The 19,584-nt window shown below is 40.4% G+C and overlaps 1 protein-coding gene across 8 annotated transcripts in view; it reads left to right on the top strand.

Moving 5' to 3' along the window:
• Positions 1–19,584, top strand: part of Rere (arginine-glutamic acid dipeptide repeats) — a 353,454-nt gene that overhangs the window by 187,637 nt on the left and 146,233 nt on the right. For all 8 annotated transcript variants that reach the window (XM_085690231.2, XM_085690238.2, XM_085690234.2 and 5 more), the window contains 3 exons: positions 702–807; positions 2,745–2,841; positions 12,072–12,176. In XM_085690231.2, the coding sequence (XP_085546357.1) occupies positions 702–807; positions 2,745–2,841; positions 12,072–12,176 (308 nt within the window). The remainder of the gene's footprint in view (positions 1–701; positions 808–2,744; positions 2,842–12,071; positions 12,177–19,584) is intronic.

The following is a 19,584-nucleotide window of genomic DNA, read 5'->3' as shown; positions in this document are numbered from 1 at the left end:
AGCCTTTTTGTTTGAGCTGAGAACCAAGTTAACTTTTAGAAATATATGATTAGTTGTCCTATACACACTTAGAGGATGATGGTCAACATGGGGCTCTTTATGTATTTATTTTTTTTACCAGTAGTTATGTATAAGCTGTTTTATCCTCAGGAGTCAGGTAATAAGGCAGGTCCTATTACCACCTATTACCCGTGGTGTGCTTTGTGATTTTGGCATGCAGCAGTGACTTCCATACAGTTCTGTGGGCCACAGTGGAGGGAGTATTTGAGACAGTTTGTGACAGGCAAACTTTGGAGGGGAAGAGACTGTCAGGTGTCTCTGGGTAAGTTCTTTCCAGCCTGTTACTTTAAGTATTTCTCAGTAGTGTGCTCTGATGGTTATTTACCAAGATGATCAAGGATTGAGGTAGAAATATGTACCATGTAGTGCTCTGCATTGCTATTAAAAAAATGTGATCGTGAGTGAGTGAGTCGTGCTGAGAAGCTTCAAGATCTGTCTCTCTTGTTTCTTGAAATGAGCAGTTTTGAGGATTATGGCCTGAGGGGTGTGGTGGCCAGGGACCCAGGGATTGTGCTGCTGGTGGTTGCTGTGTTTCCTCTATTTTGCCCATCCACTGTGTAGAAGACTTTTGGTTGTACGTATGATATGCACTTGCAGGCACCTGAAACCTGTTCCTAATGCTGTTAGATTTTCCTTTTCAGAGTAAGAGGGACCATCTACTCATGAACGTCAAATGGTACTACCGTCAGTCTGAAGTTCCAGATTCTGTCTATCAGCATTTGGTTCAGGATCGGCATAATGAAAATGGTACGTATGCCCTCGTGATGCTGTACTTTTCAATCTTACCTTTGGGTAAAGTTCTTTTCTAAAACACCAGTTAAATAGAGATTGCCTCTGTAGAATTTCTCTCAAAAGAGCCTGTTAAAAAGAACATTGTTGGGTCCTTTTCACATATGCTTTTGCAATTTTTCCATTTTCCTTCAGGATAAACAACAAAAGAGGGAGGCCTAGAGAGATAGCTCATTGATTAAAAGCATTTACTACTCTTTTAGAGGATCCAGTTTCAGTTCCCAGCACCCACATCAGGCAGTTCACAACTGCTTATAACTCCAGTTCCAGTGGATTTGATACCTGTGGCCTCCATGAACACCTGGTGCACATAAAACACATACATGCATATACATGTTTTTTAAATCTTTAAGAAAATACCAAAAATATCAAGAAAGCCCCTCTAAGTATGTACTAATGCACACATTTTTAAAAATAGCAGTTGTATAGTTCTTTAGGCTCCTGTGTTTAACTTAGTGACTGGCAGTGTTAAAGCCCTGTATGCATGTATTCCTTGTCCTTCCAGGAGCTCATGTCCTGTGCTTCCCCACATTCTAGGCAGACAGAGCCCATTTTCAGAGGAAAGCTTTTTGAGTTACACTTTGGAATGTAAATCAAGAACTGCTTTCAGAAACAGTGGTTTCTGGGAAATGATTTCCACACTTGCCTTTGGTCTCATATATTGGATCAGAACTTTAACATGTAAGTTCTGTATAAATGTACTGTGTGCAACATTTATGCAAGTGTGTAGTAGCGTTTTGAAAATCTGGTCTTGAGAGTTGCCTCATGCTCCTTAATTCCATTAGTTGTCCTGAGGCTGTGGGAGGTGGTTTGCCCTGGCATTCTGTATCAGGAGGGTGAGCTTAGCGAGGCCGTGGGAGGCTATGCTGGAGCAGCCAAGGACATGCTGTCTATGTTTCCCCACTCACCTCAGCCATGGTGAACTTTTCATGGACTTCTAAAAACATCTTTGAAAAGATAAAAGTCAATTAAGCTTTTATGATTTTTTAAAAAAAAAATTATAGTAGCTTAATAATTCTTTTCAGTCCTGCCAGTGTGTGGCGTGGCTTCATTGCATTTTAAAATATTTGATAGTAAACAAATAGATGGGGGCCAGATGTGGTGATGTGTATCTACAATCTCAGAATTGGGAGGGAGAGAGGAAGGAGACTTATGATTTCAAGGCCGCCTCAGTATTATAGTGACTTCAAGGCCATCCTCAGAAACAGACACGCAGAGAGAAAACAAAATGGACAGGTTATCTACATATATTCATTGTATATTGTAGGGCCAAGAGAATTGCTCAGCAGCTGAAGCTGTTTGCTGCCAATCTTGACAATTTGTCTTCAGTTCCCAGACCCACATGGTAGAAAAGAAAACCTGACTCTTACACGTTGTCCCATGACCACTACACACATTGCTATGAAATATGCTTGCCCACATATAAACACATACACATGTACATACACACAAAATAAAACAATGAATAAAATAAAGAAGTATAATTCCATCACTCAGGAGGCAGAAGCAAGTGGATCCCTGTGGGTTCAAGGCCAGCCTAGTCTTCAAGAGCTTGTTCCAGGGCAGGGTTCAAGGCTACAGAAAAACAAAACAAAGTTGTTTCATATCAAAAATTAGTTAACACATTGCTGGAATGTGGCAGTGCTTGTGCTTTTTAAGGCTCAGTACACAGAAGGACTTGTACCAGTTGTTGCAGCCATACGTTGTGTTCTGTTATTCTTACTACGCATCCCATTTCCTATTGGCTGTATTTTGATCATAACTATGTTTTGTTATTTGTCTTTAATAGTAGGTAAACTTGAGAAAAGGTTTTGCAAAAATTTTCTTCTTGTTTTGGGAACTTTACTTTAACATATTCTTATTTAGTTAACTGACTTCTTTTCTTTTGCTTGTAGATTCTGGAAGGGAACTTGTTATCACAGATCCAGTCATCAAAAACCGAGAGCTCTTCATTTCTGATTATGTTGACACGTACCATGCTGCTGCCCTGAGGTGAGGAGAGGCTGGAGGGTGGGAGCTGACTTGGCTCTGATCTTCTTTGGCAGTCATTGTTTTTATCAGAACTAACAGTGGTTCGCTGGGATTGTTGAGGTTCCAGAGGTTTCTGGGCTCTCTGCCAACCCCACTGTGGCTCTCCTTGTATCTTTCTTCTGATTCGTTTCCATACTGTCTATATTAGTGTGTCTTTCTGGGCAGTTAATATCCTAGTATTATTTTCTAAGTTTTTAGGGTGAAAAAGTCTGAAGATTGCAGTTAACTTTGTAAAGATCAAGCCCTACTGCTAGAAAAGATGGAGGGAGGAAAAGAAAAGATAAAACAAACATGCCAGCATGTTAATTGTAGAAAACCTAAGAATTTACAGAAATATTTAATAGCTCTTCTTCCAGTTTTTCTTATTACTGCATGTTTTTACTAAAGAGCATGCTAAAGAGTGGGAATATATTGAAGATGCAGTCTGAAACAGAAGGGCATCATCCCCTGCTGTGATGTCAGACAGGTTTGCCTTAAAGCAAGTGTGCACTTCTGTGTACTTTGTGCTCTCTCCAGAGCATGGTGCCAGGACTCACCACCTGTACACATTGTGTCTCTATGTCTGGCTGATTTGAAGCCTCTTTGTAGCATGATTAATAAAAACCCAGAGACAAATTGGGGTTCAACCTGAAGGTCAGAAAAACAAATCAGTCAGCCACTGTCTCTTACCTCTACCTCAGTCTGAAATGGTGATCCTGCCTCCAGGAATCTCAGAAAGAGACTCTGTCTAAGAGCTGTCTCCTCCTCCTTTTCTAGGGCTGGGATTAAAGGTGTGCACCACTACCACCTGGTTTCTAAGGCAAATTAGTGTGGGTGCTGGGATTGAAGGTGTGTGTTATTACTGCCTGGTCTGTAAAGCTAGCCTGTGAGGCTGTTTTACTCTGAACTTCAGGCAAACTCTAGTTATTAAAATACATGTGAAATATCACACCACCACTTGACATAAGAAGTATGGTAGCTAGCATCAGCACTTACCTCTCTGTAAATCATAAATAATAAGGTTGTGCCAAATAGTAACAAAACCCTTAATCTCTGTTAAAGAATATGGGTTCAATAAAAAGCCTTTGAGATTTGCTGGCTTTAGCTGAGCTACTTAAACTGAGATGCAACCATGGTTGCCTAGTCCTCACCTGCCACATGTTCAGCCACCATGCCTGGGGTGTCTTGTGCAAAGTTTGCAAAGATAGAGCCAGTTACTCGGACAGAAGAGTGGCGGCATTTATATAGCTGCAAACATTATATTTCTGCAAACATTGGGTCTCAGATACATGTCATAGTGGCCTTTGTTTCAACTGTTCATTTGAGTCACTTTGGACCAATTCAGAGACAACACATAAATAAATGCATTGGTGTGGTCCAGTTGAGCTTTTTTAAAAATGAAAAGTAAGAGTTCTATTTAAATTTTACTTGTTAGTGATTTTGTCTTTTTGTTTTTCAATTATTATAAATGTAAAATTGTTCTCTTGTAATATGTAAAAACAGGCAGGCAGTGGGGAAGGGGTGGGTATGTTAAACTTGACTTTCTACAGAGCTCTTACTTTATTTTGAGAATGTGGTTGTTTATAAGGCCCAGATTCCCATAAGCCTTTGTGTGCTCTTTGAAGGTGGATTTCCGGCTTAAATCAAGCCTTCATGGCTGAGCAAAGCATGATAATGGAAGTTGACTAGGTTGACGAAACAAATGGTTAATGGAGGACAGCTGACTAATTTAGCATTTGTCCTGATTTGACTTCTGCTTTTTATGTCTCCTCACTGGTTGAGGTCATGATTTTAAAGGACTTGAAATTCTAGTTAAGGAAATGATGTAAGGTGTAATTGGTTGTCTAACATGTTTTGACACAATTGAAATGAATATATTTGAAGGTTTCTTAATGCTATTCAGATTTGATGAATAATTCTTATCCAGTTTTTAGAAGAACTGTTTATCTCCCATAACACCAGTTTGTAGCACAAATAATAAAAACCTAGAGCTAGAAATCGGGGTTCAAGCCAAAAACCAGAAAAGCAGAGCAGCCAACTCAGTAGAGAAGCTTTACCTCTACCAAGGCTGGGTGACCGCAAACTAACCAGACTAAGCCTCTCCCTCCCCTCATTTTATATTCCCTTTAGTGTTGGGATTAAAGGCGTGTGTCTCCCTAGCACTTGGATTAAAGATGTGAGGTAACACCTGGATTTGTTTTTGCATTGATCTTGTGTAGCCAAGGGTGACCTTGAGCTCACAGAGATTCATCTACCTCTGTCTCCCAAATCCTGGGATTAAAGGTGTTTGTGCCAGGGCTGGAGAGATGGCTCAGAGGTTAAGAGCATTGCTTGCTCTTCCAAAGGTCCTGAGTTCAATTCCCAGCAACCACATGGTGGCTCACAACCATCTGTAATGGGGTCTGGTGCCCTCTTCTGGCCTGCAGGCATACACATAGACAGAATATTGTATACATAATAAAATAAAATAAATATTAAAAGAAAAAGGTGTGTGTGCCACCATTACTGGATCTCTAGTAGCTTTAGCTTTTCCTCTGGTCTTCGGGCAAGATTTATTTATCAAAATACAAACAATATACCACTATACTAGCTAGACACAGATAGACTTGGATTACTCTAGATAGACTTGCACTACTCCTGGGATTGGAAGCCGTAAACCGCTGTCATGGGCCCCATACCTTGACATCTCCAGTAGCAATATGTGCTGTACTTTCTTCAGGATTGTCTGACTAGAATCCTTTCTGACCATTAGGTTTTTAATCCTCTTGTGATATTATCTTTTTTTAAATATTTTTTATTTTATGTGTATTGGTGTCAGATCTCCTGCAACTGGATCTTCAGACAGTTGTGAGCTGCCATGTGGGTGCTGGAAATTGAACCCAGGCCCTCTGGAAGAGCAGTCAGTACTCTTAACCACTGAGCCATCTTTCCAGCCCCTTGTGATATTATCTTAAAAGTTGTCCAAAAAGTAATAGGTTTTCTACAAAACCTTCATCTCCAGTTTTTTTTAATGATTTATTTTTTGAGATTATAATATAATTATACCATCTCACTTTGTTTTCTTTTCTCCATGCCTGCCCATATGATATTTTTTTCCTTTTTCGTTTTCACATTCATGGCCTCTTTTTTGCATTAATTGTTTTTACATACAAACATGTATTATGTGTATTCCTAATATATAAATACAGCCTGCCCAGTCTGTATAAAGTTGTTTGTATGTTATGGTTTCAGGACTGACCATTTGGTATTGGATAACCACAGATAATTGTAGCCTTCACCTCTTATTAAAGAAATTTCTCCAGTTTCAGTGTTTTTTGTTTGTTCGTTTTGTTTTTATTTTTGGACATTTATTTATTTATTATAATATTTATTTATTTATTATGGATACAACGTTCTGTCTGCGTGTATGCCTACAGGCTAGAAGAGGACACCAGACCTCATTACAGATGGTTGTGAGCCACCATGTGGTTGCTGGGAATCGAACTCAGGTCCTTTGGAAGAGCAGGCAATGCTCTTAACCGCTGAACCATCTCTCCAGCCCCCTGGACATTTATTTATTTTGCATGTATTGGTGTTTTGTCTGCATGAGGGTGTCGGCCCCTAGAACTAGAGTTACAGATTGCTGCTAACTTCCATATGGGTGCTATGAATTGAACCTGGGTCCTAAGAACAACTAGTGCTCTTAACCACTGAGCCATCTTTTCAGCCCCTAGTTTTGCTTTATTGGGCTTAAATGAAGCGTCTCTTTGTGACCTGATGACTGGATGATAAGCAGTCATTTTGTCACTCCTCAGTCCGACTTGGTAATTGTTGTTGAACCCTGGCTTTTTCCATAGTCTGGTGCTCTGTGTATGGCTGTAACCTCCTTCTCACTAGTAGTATGCTCACCACAGAAAGGTTTGGGAAGCCTTTGTGGTTACCACCATCAAACAGGGAGGAACAGCAAAGTCCTAGTCATCTCAGTTTATTATTCCTTTCTTCTCCATGGTTAGGGTACTTAAACATTTCGGTGAATGAGAGGTGATGGATGATTGAGGATTGAGATTCAACTTTTTCTACCAATTTCTCTTTTTATAGCTAACCCACAGAAAAGAGTGCTTTCTTCTCTCACACATGTAAACCAGAACTACTTATAGATAAATTCAGTTTTGAAGGGATACAAATAAAACAGTTCGTGGGCACATGAAAGGGGATCGGATGAGAATAATGAAAAAACCAAAGGACAAAAAAGGAAAAAGAAAAAGGCAATAGTGTTGGCTTTTAGCACCATTCTTTCCTAGATCAAAGGACTTGGTTACATGGACTCATGCCGTGTGCAGCCATTGACCGGGCTGCCATCCGATTCACTGGGGATGAAGCTGATGTCTGTATTTTTTCTTTCAAGCTGGTGCTAGAGTTGGTTATAAAAGAGAAAAGTGAACTTTGTCCTTCAGTTACCGTAAATCAAAAGGAAAAGAGAATTCCTCTGCAGCCTTTGCTTTGTAAGTTGTGATGTCTTAGCTTTTCCTTCCCCAGAGGAATTTATTCCTAGTCTGGACTTTGTTGAGAAGTGCGTTGAACAGTGTCACTGTGTTGCAACCAGTTTTGAGCTCTTGGCCTTGACCATCCCTCACCTTTATGTTTCTGACAAATTTTATGTAGGAGTCTGCTTTCTTATTTCATGACCCTTATTCACCATTACAGAAGTCAGCATCTTGAGTAAATTATTGCTTGAGTTTTCCTTATGCCCTGGGAAGAATTTTTGGTTGACGTTGTGACATAAGCGTGAAAAGTGCCTGATGGAAACGGGATGACTGTGGCCTCACCCTGCCGTTACATAGCTTTGTGACCAGAATCAAACTTGTTGATTTTTGAATCATCCTTTTGATACTTGCTCAGCTCCCGTGACCTGGCAGTGACCTCATGACTTGCACGTATATCTTCTGGCTTACCATCACTATAGCAGGCATGTGAAAAGCACTCATAAAGGGCCTCGCATGTGGTGGCCTAACTAATGTTCTTTTTCGGGTATTGAATCTCAGTGAGGTCTATAAAATTAGTGTTCAAGGAAGTAAAGCTTATAATACAGTTATTTATGTGCTGGTGATATTTAGTTTACTTGCATTTCATTTCTTGGCGGGTTGATTGTGTATTCACACAGCTTTGCTATTGGAAGCACATGTAGCCCTGGGAGCTGTCTTGAAGGCACGTGGTAGTTTGGCTGTGCTGCTCTTCCTTTAAGGTGGTGCTTTGCCAATGTGTGGTGTAGCTGCTCTGGGGCTGGGAATGTGTGCTGGGAGAGGTCAGCAATGGCCCTAATGTGACAGTCGTTTTCTAGCTTGCTCACTATCTGTCTCCTATTTCTCGTAGTCACAAGAAATAAATGTACTAAGGCAGTTCAGGCTACACACCACTGTCTTACCTAGGGATTGATAATTTAGAAAGGTAACTTAGGATAAATTTTCTGAAGTTCAAGGCCCAGAATCCATGACTAATTATTCAGAGCTTCTGGTTTTCATTAAGTTCACCTGAATTAACTTACCTTATCACTTTTTCATGAGCAGCTGTCATTATATTTATGGGTTAAAATGGATTAATTTCCTCTATAGAGATCTCTTAAGAAGTTTCACGTGTTGCAGAGCTCTCTGTCTTGCATTGCACTTTTGAGGCAGAGTTAGAACATCCTTATCGCTTTATCCATGTGCAGTTGTGCATGCTGCATAGCACACTTTGTCCTTGTCCTTGTCCAACATTGTTTAGCTCCTTATTGCTCTGCTAGCAGATGAAGGACTCTGTCTTATAAGCTTTATCATGCGTCCCAGTGTCTGGACTAGTTCTCCCTTTTAAAATAATTGCTTTTTCACAGGAGCCTTGGTGTTTTCTTGTGTCCTTCTGTGAAACAATACTGGCATTTGCCTAGTGGTTGCATTGAATGTGTTACCAACTGATGGAGTTAGTTCATGTTGACTTTCATTTCTTTTATTATTTTTTTCCTTTTTTTAAAAAAAAATTTTTTTCTTGGTTTTTCGAGACAGGATTTCTCTATGTAGCTTTGGAGCCTGCCCTGAAACTCACTCTGTAGACCCGGCTGGCCTCAAACACAGATAGCTCCTCCTGCCTCTGCCTCCCAAGTGCTGAGATTAAAGACGTGCACCACCACTGCCCAGCTTCATGTTGACTTTTCTATTTTAGATCAGAGACAGTCTGTTTTCTGCATTGTTTATGGTGACTTGCGTGCTCCAAGAGGGCGGGCTGTTTGTCTCTCGTGAATTTTCCCACAGCTTCCCTCAGTTCTTTCTTTCCTAAGCACTAGATTGTAAAACTGCTGAACCTTGCACTCTGATAATAGGGCATGTTCTTCTTTATGGACTTAGTCACATTCTAAGAAGTTGCTTGTATATTAAGTTGTAAGACAAAATGTCTATCTGATTACATAGCTATGAATTAATTAGTAGCTTACCATGAAAAACAAAAGAGTACAAGCCTTCTACACTCAGAGAGTTAATACTTCCCATTAAAACAATGTCTGATATAAGGGGCAATGCAAGCTAAAAGAAAAGGAGTTTGTGAAAATGAAAATAAAAATGTCATATAATCTTGGCATGCATTTGAGAAATGATTGAAGAAAAATTAGTTGCATTAAACATATCAGCAAAAAAAAAGTTAAGAATTTTTAATGAATGGATTTCCTAGCTTATTAAAGAATGAATTTTAAAAAGCATCAAAAGAATGTTCTGATTTTTTTCCTGGTTGTGTAAAGAGGTATTTAGGTCAGTCTTTAAGGGATCTGGGTACAAGTAGGGTCTCTGCACTGCTAGAGTTGGGAGTATTTGTTGGTACCCAGCTCTACGCTGAGTTCTCTGTGTGATTGCTACACCTAGAGAAACCACCGTGAGAACTGTACACAGCCATTCACTTAAAACACAGTTTGTGAGTCAAGATGAGGTTCCCAACATGTCCGTGTAGCTCACAGGAAGACAGGAGACACCTCATGGAAACTGAGAAAATAATTTCACAAAGATTTCTCCACTTTAACCTAGGCCAGAAAGCCCTCTCTTTGGAGGTCCTGTGTTTGTTTTTTTTTTTTTTTTCTCAAGTAAGGCTATCTAACTGCAGCTCTCCACAGACATGCTACTGTGAATTCCATGCTCCCATCCCGAATTTCCTTTTATTTTACATAAACTTCAGGTATGGGGAGACTTTCCTAGTTACTGATAATTTTACTGGGTCATGCTTTTTATTCATATTCCCACCCTTTTGTTATAGAAAGCTCCGTCCTCACTGTTTGTCCTTTAGCATGTGATCTTTCTGCACTGTCTTCTAATTGTGTGGCCGCAGTATACCACCAGTTCTGTACAACCCCACTCCTGTTTTAAGAGGATGTCTTTTCTATGTATACTTCATGCTTACAATCCTCTCAGCTCAGGTCATGCTTTTTATTCATATTCCCACCCTTTTGTTATAGAAAGCTCCGTCCTCACTGTTTGTCCTTTAGCATGTGATCTTTCTGCACTGTCTTCTAATTGTGTGGCCACAGTATACCACCAGTTCTGTACAACCCCACTCCTGTTTTAAGAGGATGTCTTTTCTATGTATACTTCATGCTTACAATCCTCTCAGCTCAGGTCATGCTTTTTATTCATATTCCCACCCTTTTGTTATAGAAAGCTCCATCCTCACTGTTTGTCCTTTAGCATGTGATCTTTCTGCACTGTCTTCTAATTATGTGGCCACAGTATACCACCAGTTCTGTACAACCCCACTCCTGTTTTAAGAGGATGTCTTTTCTATGTATACTTCATGCTTACAATCCTCTCAGCTCAGGTTCCCTAGTGCCACCACCCCAGCTGAGGTGAGATTTTTCTAGGGTGCCTCCTTTTGTGTTGGGTGACTGCACGTGGAGCTTTCCTGTTAAACAATGAAGAAGTATTTCAGGAGTGGTGGTGATAGGACCATAGAAAACTCTGATCACACATTTCAAACAGATGGAAATGATGGCAGTTCTCTTTAATACTCAGTCTCTTCTTATCCATTCCACTACACACTGTGAGATAATACCTTACTTTTGAGCGAGCACGGTATGCCAAGTATGTGTACAAGTGTGTAGAAGGAGACTGCTCTTTTGTTTCCAGGCCACACAGACCTGAATAATCACACAGAAACTAAAACTATATTAATTACAGCACTGTTCAGCCACTCAGGTATTTCTAGCTAGATCTTACATCTTGAATTAACCCATTTCTGTTAACCACCACGAGGCTGTGGCTTACCAGAAAGGTTCCAGCAGTGTCTGTCTCCTTCAGCAGCTGCATGGCAGCTGTTTGACTCCGCCCACTGTCTCTATAGATGTCTATTCGGATTTCCCACCTGGCTTTACTCTGCTAAGCCATTGACAGAAACCGCTTTATTCATTAGCCAATAGAAGCAACACATATACAGAAGGACATCCCACATCACATGTGTGCAGTGGGAAGTTGGGCCTGTTGTGTGCCTCCAGATTGTCTTTTGTTGTTAGTATTGGGTGAGGTTTCTTGAGGTACCGTAATTTGGTGGCCTAGGTTTGCATAGAAGTCACTGTTTTGACTATCCCTCGGACCTGTAGTGATTGTCTAGCCACTGCACCACACTCCCGTGTATTCAGACAGTCCTTTTTTACTTCCCAGCCACCCAGACCCGAATAGTCACACAAAACTTTAAATACAACACTGTTTGGGCAACGACTCAGGCATATTTCTAGCTAGCTCTTACATGTTAAATTAACCCAACTCTATGATCCTGTGTATCACCGTGAGGCTCTGGTTTACTGATAAGGTTCTGGCGTCTTTTCCTTCTTTAGCTACATGGCATCTGCCTGACTATGCCTTCTTTGTCCCTGCATTCAGTTTAGTTTTCCCAACTACCTATATTTTGCCCTGCCATAGGCCAATTAACCAATGGTTATAAAACATTTATACCATACAGAGGGGTATACCTACATCACTCCCAGTTCTTATTTATGGTTTAATTGTTTTTATTTTATCACAAAGTGTGAAGTAAAGGCAATTGTGATACAAAGTTATACACTGAAGCAATCATTAAACAAAAATCATTTCCAGTCAAGGTTGGAACCTATGTATTTTTCATACACCCTGGATTTAGGCATGTGCTTCTCTCTCCTCCACCCCTTTCAACTGCACTTTTTGTTTGTAAAGCAACTAATTTAAACATACCTTTTGTCTTTTGTTTTTCCCCAGAGGGAAGTGTAACATCTCCCATTTTTCTGACATATTTGCTGCTCGAGAGTTTAAAGCCCGAGTGGACTCATTTTTCTACATATTAGGCTACAATCCTGAGACAAGGTAAGTCATTCATTTGTGCCATTAAGAATTTTTTTTTCCTTTTCTCACTTAACATGTATATGTACTTGTTCGTTCATACATCTATACTTTTTTATGATACCAAAAAGTGACTCCAAACTCCTATGTAAATCTCATAGTCAGTGTTACCAGCATTTAATACTTTTTCTTTTAGTAGGGAAGAAAAGGTGTGGGAGTGAGGATGTAGAGAGAAGGGATAAGGACAGAGATGTCTGTTGTTCTGTGCTTTGAATTTACGAGTGGATCATTTCCTTGATGCAGACTTTGTGAAGCCTTCCTTAATATGTTGGAAATTCAGGTTAGTTGGGAAAGGTTAGTTATTTTTGTTCAGTTTACTTTGACTAATGAGATTCCAGGAACACTCACTGAAAGGTCTGGTGAGACTAGTAGTGGGGAGTGGACAGCAGCACCTGTTCCAGCCATTTTGGTAAGGTGTAACAGAATAATTATTTACATGCATAATGAGACTTTTTTGTTCTGCCAACCAGCTCTTAAATAACGACATGGAGACTTCTTATTTATTATGAAATCCTGACCTATAGCTTAGGCTTTGGTTTCTTCCTAACAAGCTCCTATAATTTAACCTATTAATCAGTGTTCTGTCATGTACCACCCATCCTGCTTCTGTGTCTCCCGCGCACCTAGATTCGACTCCTACTCCCCCTGCTCAGACCTCCTGCATGGCTATCGGCTATTTGTCTCTTTATTAAACCAGTCACAGCAATGTATCTTCACACAGCATACAAATATCCCACAACATACATGAAAGGCAGTGTGGTTATAAGAAATATACTTCACCAGCACTTGTAATAAGTTTCTTGTCCCGTCTGCCTGTTCCCAAATACCTAGTGGCCACTTCCCAAATAAATGACTCAGAGGCTTAATATTATTTATAAATGTTTAAGCAGTGCTGGGCGGTGGTGGCACATGCCTTTAATTCCAGCACTCAGGAGGAAGTGGCAGATGAATCTCTGTGAGTTTGAGGCCAGCCTGCTCTACAGAGTGAGTTCCAGGACCAGCTTTCAAAGCTACAGAGAAACCCTGTCTTGAAAAACAAAAAACTAAACAACAACAACAACAACAATAATAAATGTTTAAGCAGTAGTTCAGGCTTGTTACTAGCTAACTCTTAAATTAACCCATACTTCTTATCTATGTTTAGCCACATGGCTTGGTGCCTTTTCTTTTTCTTTTCTTTTTTTAAGATTTATTTATTTATTTATTATGTGTACAGTATTCTCAGTATCCTGTTTGCATGTATGCCCGCACGCCAGAAGAGGGCACCAGATCTCATTACAGATGGTTGTGAGCCACCATGTGGTTGTTAGGAATTGAACTCAGGACCTTTGGAAGAGCAGGCAATGCTCTTAACCACTGAGCCATCTCTCTAGCCCCCACAATAAAGATTTTTGTTTGTTTGTTTGTTTTTTGAGACAGGGTTTCTCTATAGCTTTAGAGCCTGTCCTGAAACTAGCTCTTGTAGACCAGGCTGGCCTTCAACTCACAGAGATCCACCTACCTCTGCCTCCAAAGTGCTGGAATTAAAGGCATGTGCCACCCCCGTCTGGCGGCTTGGTACCTTTTCTAAGTGTGGCATTCTCATCTTACTTCTCTGCGTTTGCGTGTGACTCTCTGACTCTGCCCTTCCTCTTCTCATGATTCTCAGTTTGGTCTCTCTGCCTATACTTCCCGCCTGGCCACTGTCCAATCAGCACTTCATTAAGCCAATTCAAAGTGACAAATCCTTACAGTGTATCCTTACAGTGTACAAGAGAGCACATTCCACAGTGACCAAAGGCACACAGCTTGAAAGTGGAAGATGACCCTAGTTCTAGTTAACTTTAACTTCAGCTTGACATAACTTATCACAGACAAGGCTATAGTGGCATTTCATTTGTATTTTAATAAATAAAACTTACCTGAAGATCAGATAGTAAAACAGCCCCTCTGTTCAGCCTCACAGACCAGGCTTTAATCCCAGTAGCCACACTGGTTTGCTGTAGAAACCAGGCAGTGCACACCTTTAATCCCAGATCCAGAGAGGATTATAAACAGGAGAGACAACTCACAGACACTGTCTCATTCTGGAGGCAGGATTGCCATTTCAGACTGAGGTCGAGAAAAGAGCCAGTGATTGGCTGCTTTGCTTTTCTGACCTTCAAGTTGAACCCAAATTTCTGTCTCTGAGTGTCTATTAATTGTGCTTCAATAACGGGGGACTGAAGAAATGACTCAATAGTTAAGAGCATTGGTCTTGAGTTCAATTCTCAGAAACCATATGGTGGCTCACAACCATCTCTAATGAAATCTGTTGCCCTCTTCTGGCCTGCATGCAGGCATTCATGTAGACTGAACACTGTCTATTAAATTAAAAAGAAAAATTATAATGGGTGATTGTTTTGTTTTTTTGACACAGGGTTTCTCTGTAAAACAGTCCTGGCTGTCCTCGAACTCACTCTGTAGACCAGGCTGGCCTTGAACTCAACAGATATTCACCTGCCTCTGTCTCCTGAGTGCTGAGACTAAAGGTGTGCATCACCACCACCTGGCTAATGGGTGATTTTTAATAGTTCACCATCTTCAGTGAGTATGGTCATCCAGATCCCCTCTTCCAACTCCCCAAATCAACAAAAAAACTTCAGTGTTAAAACCGCACCACAGACCAATGACCTTAACAGATGCTTATAAACCATTCTGTCTGACAGCTGCAAGCACACAATTTCCATAAACAAATCACATTATAGAAATCCTTCCAGGGGCCGGAGCAGTGGTTTGGTAGTTTAGGGCATTTGTTGCTCTCGCAGCGGATCTGTATTTGATTCCTAGGACCTACATGATGGCTGACAACAATTGCATCTTCTCTTTTTTAGCAGATCACACCATTCCCAGGATCTTGGGTGAGTCCCAGACATACATGTAGTGTATGTACATACATCCAGGTTAAACACTCACATATATACATACATAATAAAAGAAGAAAATCTTAATTTATTTTTTAAATCCTGACAAAGAAAAACTGTTGAAGCAGTTTCTTGGATTTTATTAAATCATACCTGAATAAGACTCAAAACCAGTAACAAAAGAAATTACAAAAAGTATAGGCTCAGCCAGGAAAATGCTTGCTTTGCAAACATGAGGATCCAAATTCAGTTCTTGGAACCCATGTAAATAAAGCCATGCATTGTGGTATTTGCACAATCTCAGCATTAGGGAGGCAGAAGTTGGAACTTACTGCTCATCCAGCCTAGTTTAGCTGGCAAGTTTGAGGTCAATAAAAGGACTTTCTTGGCCATGCAGTGGTAACATACAACCTTTAATCCCAGCACTCCGGAGGCAGAGGCAGGCAGATCTCCAAGTTCTAGGCCTGCCTGGTCTACAGAGAAAGTTTCAGGATAGCCAGGACTACACAGACCCTTCTAAAGAAACAAAGTGGCTAACATCTGAGTTGGTGTCGTATGGCTTGTACATACATGTGAATGAACACACACAAGCTATATACACGCTCATGAATGAACAGTGGGTCAATGAAATTAGAGCTGAAATTTAAAAATTCTTAGAAGCACATGTAGCACGAATCATAAAAACTCAAAAGAGACGGAAATCGATGTTCATCCCTAAAACCAGAAAAGCAAGGCAACCAAACACTGGAGAAGCCTTACTTCTACCAAGGCTGGGTGGCTGCAGACTAAGCCTCTCTCTTTTCTCATTTATATTCCCTCTAGTACTAGAATTAAAGGTATGTGACTCCCTAGGACTGGGGTTAAAGTTGTGAGCTGCTACCACCTGGATTTTTTTCTGCACTGATCTTATATAGCCCAGGATAGCCTTGAACTTACAGAGATCCATCTGCCTCTGTCTCCCAAATCCTGGGATGTATGATGTGTGTCACCATTACCTGACCTCTAGTGATTTTAGCTTTGCCTCTGATCTTAGGCAAGATTTATTTATTAAAATACAAACAATATACCACTATAATGAAAACACTACTTATCTGCATCTCTGGGATGCCATGAAGGCAGTTCTATGAAGGTATGTACAGCTACGAAGGCTCACATAACTATCAAGAGACAGCTGTATGTTATGTGTGGCATTCTAGTAATTGTCCATTTTCCTGCCCTCTTGCAAATGTACTTAATAAACTATTCTTGCTCAAAAAAACACAGAAGAGATGTTGGGAATAACATTAGGTTTAATGATGCACTTCAAGGTTATTAAAAAAAAAAAAAAACAAGAACAAGCCTAACCAACCAAAAGCCAGTAGACAGAGGTAATTAGGATCGGGGGAGAAATTAATGAAGTGGAGCTTGAAGAACAGCACAGGAAGTCAGAGAGCTGGTTTCTTGGAAAGAGAGATTGACAAGCCCTAGAAAAATAACTAAAAGAAGAAACAACTTGGTTAAAGCATTGGAGTTGAAAATTGGGACATTACATCAGGTAACAATGAAGTCCTGAGAATTATTAGGGATTATGTTGAATAAGGTGTATTCCAAAAGCTGGAGAATCTTGGGAAGAAATGGATGAATAAACATGATCTCACTAAAATATCATTCTGTTTGCCAAACACAGGGATGCTAATTTAATTCTCTCATACTGTTCTTAATAAAAGACATGATAATGCACATATATAAACAAACATTTCATAATATAAAAGGCTGCCAGGTCTCGTGGCTCAGGCATGTAATCCCAGCTATTTGGGATGCTGAGGCAAGAGGATCACAAGCTCAACATCTGTCCCATGCTACAGAGTTAATTTAGAACCAGCCTGGGCAACTTGATAAGACCTTCCCTCCAAATTAAAAGTAAAAAGAGGAATTGGAATGTAGTTGATGCTTCTATAAAATGCATAAAGCCATATGACTAATCCCAAGAATGGGGAGAGGGACAATGACTTGAAATATTACTGTCAAATACATTCTTTGTACATGACTTACGTTTGAAAATGAGAAGCTCAAATTTCACTCATAAAGGTAGCAAGAATAGATCCCTTGTAGGGCCAACTTAAGAAAAGTTTAAGCAGGGACTGGCTCGGCTGTTAAAAACACTTGCTCTTGCAGAGGTCCCAGGTTTGATTCCCAGCATCCACATGGTGGTTCAGGACCATCTGTTACTTCAGTTGCAGGGGATCTGACACCCTCCTCCTCCATAGACACTAGCTAGCATGTGGTGCACATACATATGCAGGAAAACTCATATACATTTTTCAAAAATGTAAAATAAAAAAAAATCACAGACTAGCACATGCAGACTGTGTGTTCAGTCCCTAGTGCCCCAATAACAATGAAACCCTTAAACACACACACACACACACACACACACACACACTCTCCATGCCAAGAATAAACCTAGTCAAAGAAGCAAGACAGTAAGACTTTGACAATGGAGATTTTAAAAACACTGCACAAGGCTGGAGGAACAGCTCTTTTAAAAACACATAAATCTCTTCTAGAGGACCTAGATTCAGTTTCCAGCACCAGCATCAGGAGGCTTATAACCTCCTGTAACAACTCTAGCTCCTCGGAATCTGACATCCTCTTTTGGTCTCCGTGGACACCCAAGTGTACACAGAAACACACATATATAAAAATAAATATGTAAAAAATACAATAAAAAACACTACACTAAAGAAGACAGAAGAAAAGACCTCCCATGTTTACGAAATTGTAAAATCAATACTATAAAAATAGCTTCTTCCTAACAGCAGTCTGGAAATAGTGTCACTCTCATCACCTTTCATTGACATTTTTCATAGAACTAAAATAATCTTTAAACTTACATGGAAGCACGAAGTATCCTAAATCACTAAAGCAGCCCTGAGCAGAAAGAGCAGTTGTGAGGAGGTTCTGTAGTACCTGACTTGAAGTATAACCCAGAGCCATAGGAAGAGCAACAGGGTGGTACTGGCCCAGAGGCCAACCACAGCCACCAGGTTTCCAACAAAGATGCTAGAACATAGACACTGGAGAAAAGAGTGCTTCTTGAAATAAGAGGTGGTGACAAGTCTACATATCCGACATGGAGAAGGCTGAAACTAATCTGTCTTTCACCTCATGTAAAAGTTATCCAACATAAAAACTAAGACCTGAAAGAGAAAGGCTTTATTAGCTTAATAAATAATCGGAATTGGCAAATGGTGTTACATGAAGTACAATCCTTCTGCAGGCAAAGGAAACAGCGGAGTCTCCAAAGTGGGAGAAAACCCTTTGTTGACTCTACAACTTGCAGAGAATTACTATGGAGACAAGTATCATGTGTTTTCTTTTATGAAATCTAAGGGCAGGTGGAATTCTGAGAGTTTGAGGCCAACCTGGTCTATAGAATGAGTTCCAGCACAGCCAGGGCTATGTTATACACAGAGAGACACCCTGTCTCGAAGAAGCAATTTGAAAAAAAAAAAAAGTATATGTGTGTGTATCTCTGTGAGCATGTGCACGTGATTGCTAGTGCCAGTAGAAGCTAGAGGTGCCAGGCGGTGGTGGTGCACGCCTTTAATCCCAGCAGAGGCATGAGGATTTCTGTGAGTTCGAGGCCAGCCTGGTCTACAAGAGCTAGCTACAGGGCAGGCAACAAAGCAACACAGAGAAACCCTGTCTTGAAAAACAAAAACAAAAAAAAAAACAAAAAAAAAAGAAGAAAGAAAGAAAAAGAAAAAAGAGGTAGAAGAAGCTAGAGGCACTGGATCACCTGGAGTTGGAGTCACAGATGTTTTGAGCTGCTCAATATTGGTACTGGGAATCTAACTGAGCCCTTCTCCAGGAGTGGTACACACCCTTCACTGCTGGTTTTTTTTTTTTTTTTTTTTTTTAAATATTTATTTATTTATTATGTATACAATATTCTGTCTGTGTGTATGCCTGCAGGCCAGAAGAGGGCACCAGACCCCATTACAGATGGTTGTGAGCCACCATGTGGTTGCTGGGAATTGAACTCAGGACGTTTGGAAGAGCAGGCAATGCTCTTAACCTCTGAGCCATCTCTCCAGCCCCACTGCTGGGTTTATAACTTAAATTTACATCTGTCTTTGCTGAGTGGTTAGGTATAACTTACCTCTGTCAGACCCACACGGGTTGCATACTTTTTTCATTTGCAACACATAATTGTATTATATGTTATAAATGCACTCATTTGTAGTAATGCCTCAAAACCCTTCCGCCTTCTCTGCCACCTTGCCCAGTTCTGGGGATTGAATCCAGGATATTATGGTTGCAAGGCACGTCTAGCTACCTGTTGGCCCCAGTTTGTTTTAGAAGGTGTCTTTACAGTGGGAGGACAGTCTCCTGTCACAGTGGAGCATGGGTCTGAAAGCAGCACGTCGCAGCATTGGCCCTGAATCCCTTGGCTTTTGGAACTTTCCAATCCAGTTTCTTCACATCTGTGCTTGACCCAGTGTTTC

This window comes from Myodes glareolus, chromosome 6 (genome assembly GCF_982192425.1).
Source record: "Myodes glareolus chromosome 6, mMyoGla1.1, whole genome shotgun sequence".
Taxonomy (NCBI): domain Eukaryota; kingdom Metazoa; phylum Chordata; class Mammalia; order Rodentia; family Cricetidae; genus Myodes; species Myodes glareolus.
The sequence above is the reverse complement of the archived record's forward strand: the minus strand, read 5'-3'. Positions and strand labels throughout refer to the sequence as shown.